We start from the raw sequence: 7,410 nt of genomic DNA, 5'->3' as shown, positions 1-7,410 counted from the left end.
TGTTTCTGTGGGGTCTAGTAGCAGCGGAGCCCGCTTCATGCTGTGTTTGTGCAGTAAGCCCTCTGCGGGGCTGGAGGGGGCCCACGCAACACCCTCAGTACGGTGTTTTTCTCGGAATGAAGTGTCACTGGTTGCATTCACTTTCAGGAAGGGATGGGCAAAAGTTTGACTGACTGCCACAGGGTGGATGTGTAATGCTGCTGGAGGTTTGATTGCCTCGGAGTCCCCTGCTTGAGCTTCTAGAGATGTAATCACCTTCTTCCTTGCGTGTTTCTCTTTAATAGCTGAGTGTTTTTGTAGTGGTCTGCTCTCATGTGTTCGATGTGTGAGCCAATTGCTGAGGATAGAACGTGTCTCATTTGTGAATTGTCAGATTTTGCTAGGAAATAACTTCTCAGACCCTGGAAAATGTGTAGGCCCCTTCTCCTTTCGCACGGCTTCGCAGAAGACTGATGCACACATATGTGTGTAAGATACATAAGAATATGTCTGGAGAGAGAGAGGGTGAGAGATGCGTAGAAAAGAATGCAGCCTTCTGTGAGGGAATGTGTGTGTGTTACTTGGATTGATTTTCAGCTGTGTCAAAGCTAGCAGAGAACTAGAAGGTGATGGAAACTGGTTTCCTCTGCAGACATCATGATTACTTAACGTTCACGGCAGATTCTTTGATAAATTGGTAGTCTCTGTATCCAAGGACTGAGGAACGCCTGTTCAGGGATATCAGCGTTCAGCCTCCTGCCTTTCATTCCCCATTGCCATCGCAGGTACTGTGAAATGACTGGGTTTTTGCTTTCATGGTTTGTACTGGAAAAAAGAAACCTGTTAACATTTACACTCAACACATGCTGTTTGGATCAGCTTCTTGTCAGAATATTGAGCGTTCTCGATACGTGTTACAGCTTGCAAAAAAGCTTCCTGAGTGGCGTGAGTGCAAAGGGCTGTGCGGCAGGAGGGGTTTCCCCGGATGGGTGTGATGAAGGAGCGGGAGCAGCAGGGCGTCGCTCCAGCGGCGGCCGCAGCCCTGTGCCGCTGGTGAGCGCAGCTCATCCCTCGCCAGAGCCTCAGGAGGCCCGGAGCATCCGGCTGCCTGCGCAGTGCCAGTCGAGGCCGGTCAGACGTTCCAGGTACCTGTTTGCCTCGGGAAGGCCAAATGATCTCCCAGTGTCTGTACCAGTTTCCTTTTCTTAACAGAACTGTGGTTCATCAGTTCTAGTGATCAAAGTGTTTGCCAGTGGACTTCACAGAGCGCGTTTGTCCCTTGGTGCACCGCCGTTTGCTGTCCAACATTGTTCAGACCTCGAGGGGCACTGGTGGAGTCCTCGTTTTCCTGGGTAAGGTTTCTTTCTTCCTCGGAGGCAAAGCTTCCCGAGACACGTAGGTGACAAGCGTGGGTTCGGAAGGTTTGAGGTACGTTTGGGGGGCTGCCCTGGCTCCGTGCGGGTACCTGGCTCCGGTACAGCTTGCAGAGCCCCCAACCGGGCGTCTGGCTCAGCTCGGGCCGGGGCCATGGAGTGACGCTGTGCGTTAGCCCACTGACCCCCGTGGAGCAGAGCTTCCAGGCCGAACGGCAGCAGCCACTGGGAGGGCAGGAGCGCGCCAGGCATACTCGAGAGACGAGAGTGGGACGTCCTCGGCTCTCACCCCCTCGCTAAAGAAAGGATTGAAGCCACTGTCCCCATGGCGCAGGAGTGCTGCTGGCCACGCTTCGTCCTGGGCTCGGTGGGACGCGAGGCACGCGGTGCCAGGCCAGGTACCGGTACAGAACAGCGTGAAGTTTGCCCCAGGGAGGGGAGGCCGCCTCATGGGGGCTTTCCAGGGCGCGGTGGCGGTGAGGAGCAGCAGCGGTGTGCGTGCTGTGGGGTTGGTCTGTGGCACCGCTGCCTGCCGTGCTGCCGCGGTGGTGATGACACACGTACCTGGGATGACACTAACTCTGCTTACCTATAAGCTGCATTTGGTAGCTGGTGTACGATCGGCATGGCTGCCTTCGGGCTGTGAAGCGCTCCCCTCCCTGCGACCGAAGCGGGTTTTGTGCGCGTACCTCTGTCCCTCGCAGCCTGATCCCGTGGCAGTGGTGACATCGCCAGGCGGCGGCTACGCAGGTCTGCTGTCAGCAGATGACAGCGGCCATTCGCATCTCAGATTCCGTGTTTCAAGCCGAGAGCTGCGGAGCCGCTGCTGGCAGGGGAAGCTCGCTCGCTGTGGTTGTTCTGTGGGGCTTTTCGCTCACACGGTGCCGGCCCAGCCCGGGGGCTTCTGGCTCCTGCGGCTGACGTGCCTGGGGAGGAGAGGGGCGAGAGGCTGGAAACTGGGTTCTTCAGCTTGAACCAGCCGACCTGCGCTTCTTCAGGCTGCGTCCCAGGCTGTCTCTGCCTGCCAGCCCCCAAACTTCCCACTAGAGTGACCGTGCCCCGAGGAGCGGCCGGGCGGGGAGGTGAGCAGAATGGAAATATTTGCCTCTGGGCGTAGTTTTTGGCCAGGTGTTTGTCCGTGCGTGTTGTGTCACCCGCAGACAGCGAGGCCAGGGATATTGGCAGCGCAGGGGACACACGTGAGAAATACGGCGCGGCCCAAATGTATCGTTTTATTACGTGCAGGCAGGTACTCACTGTAGCCCGCTTTGTGTAGGGGAGGCGTGGCTAAACACCTGAAAATTAACGAAGATGCTTTCTGGATGGGAAAAAAGATGCTTTTAGGGAAGATAGTTCAGCCAGTCAGCGTGTACAGCAATGTAAATGAGAGGGCGCAGCGCTGGCGGCTACTGGCTTCCCTCCCCTGGGGAGCACCCTTCTCCAGACGGCTGCAGAAACCACCTATATCAGATAGAACTCCTCTTTGTATGGTTATGTAGGAGAACATCGAAAGTATTAAATAGTTTTTCCCCATCTGTCCTAAAGACTGGTATTTTAACCACTTCATGGCTTTTGCTGAATGCAGGTGTGTTCTCAGCACGCTTACAAAATCCCTCCTAACAAATAACAGATCGTAAGGCATTCAGTTTTTTGCTGCCTGTGTAATGACTCCTGAACTGAGTAGGTCACTTTAAAGCTGGAGCTTTTTGTTTCTCACTTACACTTCAGGCTTCTGTTAATTGCTGCAGTTATGTGTAGCATTTACTTTTATTGATAAAGATTGAAAATGTTGCCAGCCCCGCTGCCTCCTTCCAGGTGTCCTCGAGAGGACAAGTGCCGAGGTACCTGGGGAATTCTTTGGCAAAGGTGATGTACTTTGTAAAATACACACATTTTCTTTTTAAATAGAACAGAAAAAAAATTAATTCTTTTTTAAGCTCTTCAGTTCCACCCACTTATTTAACCACAGTGCAGCAAGGAGGCCGTGTCGGCTCTCCCGAGAGGAGCGTTTCAAGGCAGGCGGGAGCGCGAGAGGGGCCGAGGGCAGCTCGCTGGGCGCCCGAGCCCGCGAGGCTCTGTGGGTGGGCACTGCGGCGTGCCGGGGGCTCCGCGCGGCCCTCGCCAGGCAGGAGCGGGATGCTTCTCTCTGCACAGTCAGCATCTCCTCACGCCTGATCTCTGCATGAGGCAGATGCAGCTAAAATAAAACAGAGACACTTTACCAGTGAAACAGTGTTTAATATAGTTAAATTACTTAAATAGATTTCAATTTCCATGGGAAATCATAACTGTATCCATTTTTGCAAGATCCAGAGTAAAGAGTGTGTGAATACCCCTTGAAATGATCATGACACACTGTCAACAATCACAGCTAGAGATACCGGGGACTTGAAATTTCATCGACAACACAACTTCATAAGATGAATCAAAAGTTAAGATGACTGCAGACTTTCGTAGAGCAGAACGCAAACCTAAAAACCGCGTGTACGGCATGAAGGCGATGAACCTCAGCGAGGGGGTCGAAGGGGTGGAAGGTGGAGGCGGGGAAGAAAGGCGTAACAGCGTGATGCAACTGAAGTATTTTGCAAATCAGGGAAGATGTGAAGGAGCAAAAGTATAGTACAAGGGCAGACTTGGCAGTTTTACAGAAGTCAATATACTATACTTTTCAGAGATGTTTCCTAGTGGAAGGGGGAAGGAAAGGGGCGAGGCCATTTAAGCTCACGTTTAAATGGCTTAATGCTCGGGTTGTGCTTAGCAATATGGCAAATTAATCGAGACAGGCCCATGGATTATCGCTTATTCTCGTTGTTGAGTAGGAAACAATAAATCACCACCACCATAGTGCAATCATTAAGCTGTTAGTACTACAATAATTCTGCCCTGAGAAGAGTGGAAAAGAACTTTATTAAGTGTCAAAAGATTGGAGTCATTTTTAGTGCTAGCCAAATTCAATATCAAAACTCTCCCCTCATAGAATATAAAAAATATAGCTTTTTTAAAATTATTTTCTTTTTTAATAAAATATCAAGGGATTTTTCTTTAATAGTTAAAAAAGGTACATAAATGATAACAGTGAACTATTCATAAACCCCCCACTAGTGATAAAGATATCCAACACAATGTCAATGGCACTGTATTTTAAGGTCGACCACCTCATACACATGCTTGCCATCATAACCTTTTTTGAAGATCACCTAATTCCTGAAAATTGAAAATCTGTGACTCTTTAAAAAGTGCCAACTACAGGAAAGTCAACTCACTGCTGCAGTACATGGTTCCTCGTAATGTCGAATGGCAGTTACAGTATCAGAAACTCTCATATCAGCAGGATTCTATTAAGACCGTCTATGAAAAATGATTTTTTTTAAAGAAAAGTTCAAACGAGCTTTTTTTTTTCCTCTTCTTATAAGAGCTCCTGTTAGAGTTAGTTAGAAGCTTTGCTTAGAGCTCTTTTTAACATGTTTGATACCGCGTCAGTAGCTACAACTCAAAGATCCTGTTTCCATTTGTTAAGACGCCACACTCTGCTCGAATGCTGCATGGAACAACTGTGTGACTACTGCGGTTTGGTTTTTCCTCTTCTTTGGGGTTGTAGATTTTTCTGGATTTTCATTTTAGAATGCATCGGATTCAGCCTGGAAACTCACCTGTTTGTTGTTGGTTGATTGTATAATGATAATCTGAAAACTGCCAAGTCTGTGTTCAGCGTATCGTGCACAAAAAACATTACACAAAAGTCTACAGGTTATATACACCTCCCACCACACCTTGGTGTGGATGGCCTGCCTTCTGATTTATATATAATTTACAAAATATAGAATTTGGTATATCTGTTAGATCTCCATGTTTTCAATATTACAAAATAAAAAATACAAAAAAACCCACAACAAATTTCAGGGGAGTTCCCCCCACAAAGCGTCTCTTGTTTACATCTAGTCTTTCCCATGTAAACTGATCTATACCAAAGAAGAGCACAGAAGACTTCTCAATAAATACGCTTGCAGAGCCACCTTCCTGTGTCGCGATCTTCCCCTTCCTCAGCTGCACCAGCCCCACGCAGAAGAGCGGTCGTTTAGCCATGTAGAAGAGGGAGAAAGAGGGGGCCAGGGCTATAACGTCTTTTCACACTGGAACATTACCGACGCCCTTCTAAAAGGCCATTTTGTGTGCTGCAACAGTGGGTGTCAGTTTTGAAAGCCCATTCAAAACAGCTCATGAAAGCACAGTGGTACACCTCAAATAGCTGGCAGTATGGGATGAAACATTATGGGAGTGCAAATCCATTCCAAAAGAATGCTCTGTAGTGAATCGTACGTTCCTTCAACCCAGTAAATGCTGTGTTGCATCAATAAATACTTAAATAGCTTCTTATATCATCCTGTGGTAGCAGCCTTTTTAAAAAAAAATTCCAAATTCATGTCTGATCTGTGAACTCTGTAGTACACATCTTTGGTCGGTTTAGCACTCAGCCAGGAACAACTCCCAGGTGGTTTCTTCTGGTCGCCTTTCGCGGTGGGTGGCCAAAGAGTTTGCTGACACCAGCTCGAGAGTCACGGTGTGAAATTTCAGCTGCGCTGCGTTTGCAGCTTCACTGCCAAAAAGTGGTTCTTCTCCGCTTCACCATCTCGGGTAGTGCAGGTCCCATCCCTGAGCGACGCCGCAGTCGGTGCTAACTGATCGGAGGCCCTTCATTTAGAAAGTAGGTGGTCATTTCTCCTTTGCCTTTGACCTTAATGACCCCTCGATATTCCAGCTGGTAGTTGTTGGCTGCTAAAACCTGGTACATGTCTGTGGTTACCTGCGGAACAAACGAGTAAGCAGATGCTTGTCAGGCATTCCACACAGGCATTTCATTTGCTTTTGGAGTAATCCATGGACAAAATCAAAGTAGGAGCAACTATTTCATTTATAAGTAAAAGTTGTCTGTTGCATATCGATCACTGAAAGGCTGGCACAAGCTGCAGAACACACACAGCCTTCAGACACTGAGAAGCGACTGAAGTCACACGCAGTACACAGCTGGGGGAGAACCACGTTTTTCGAGGAGGTCACAGGACAAAAGCAAAGAAATGAGTCACACTTTTAAAACCACACCTGGCAGTTCAAGATACTCAGATGCTTTCATTATATCAGTGGAGTGGCAGCATGAAAACAGGGTAAAAATATTTTTAAACAGTACTCAAAAAATGGCTTAAACGTGATACAGTGGATGTGCAATTAAGAAGATGACATTCAGGAGTTTGTTTTTGTGGAAGAGGAGTTAATGGGCAATGAGAAAGACTGAACAAGTGAAATAATCTAGCCAGCATCCAAATTCCTTGGGCAGATGCCATTAAAAAATAATCACTTGTGCTGCAGAAAACAGAAGTTTAAATACCAGATTTCCTGAGCTATTTATGACAATGTATTTTCTCACCCTTTTTCAGGTGGCGTTAAATATTGCCACTTCTGGCTCCCTGTTGCTGTAACATTGCTCTGCTGATTTGCTTAGCTAGAATAAAAATTGTTCACGGATTGTCTTGCAGGAAAGTTTAAAGGGTGTTGGATAGATATTGACCCAGTTAACTGACAGCTTAATTGGAAAGCAGCAGCATGGCTCCCCCTCTTGGGTTTTACATCAGTTACTCTAAAGAGTTTTACACCCCTGCAGTGCTTCCCCGAGGAATGACAACCTGCTCCGGTGGACAGTGGCTCAGCGAAAGCAGGGCAGTGGAACCGCATCACTGGGAAGGTTCCTGTCTGAAGGCCGAGGCGACGTCTGATTACAAGACGGTTTCCATCACCCCCCGAAACGGCCCCCTTTCTCTGGCTGCACGTTCCCATCCCGCTGACGCCTGGAGCCGGGCCAGGCGCGCAGCGCAGGTGGCATTGTGAACAGAGCAGCGAATTACAGGAGTACAAACCTGAATCGAGCCCTTGGAAAACAAAGCAACCCACAGTTGCGTGTAGCCGAACAGCAAAGCTGGCAGCATGAGTGAGGAAGCGTCGCGGCAGGACTGTGCCTGTAGTGCCCACGAGGCACTCGAGGAAGGAAACTCAGCTCAACACTTCCAGC

At 48.6% G+C, this 7,410-nt stretch overlaps 1 protein-coding gene across 2 annotated transcripts in view; it reads right to left on the bottom strand.

Moving 5' to 3' along the window:
- Nucleotides 1-3,578: 3,578 nt before the first annotated feature.
- Nucleotides 3,579-7,410, bottom strand: part of ADCY5 (adenylate cyclase 5) — a 226,402-nt gene continuing 222,570 nt past the window's right edge. For both annotated transcript variants that reach the window (XM_009943400.2, XM_075430846.1), the window contains exon 21: nt 3,579-6,153. In XM_009943400.2, coding sequence (XP_009941702.2) covers nt 6,025-6,153 — 129 coding nt within the window. In that variant the 3' untranslated portion in view covers nt 3,579-6,024. The remainder of the gene's footprint in view (nt 6,154-7,410) is intronic.

This window comes from Opisthocomus hoazin, chromosome 9 (genome assembly GCF_030867145.1).
Source record: "Opisthocomus hoazin isolate bOpiHoa1 chromosome 9, bOpiHoa1.hap1, whole genome shotgun sequence".
NCBI classification, from domain to species: Eukaryota; Metazoa; Chordata; class Aves; order Opisthocomiformes; family Opisthocomidae; genus Opisthocomus; species Opisthocomus hoazin.
This window is presented reverse-complemented; position numbering and strand designations above follow the sequence as displayed.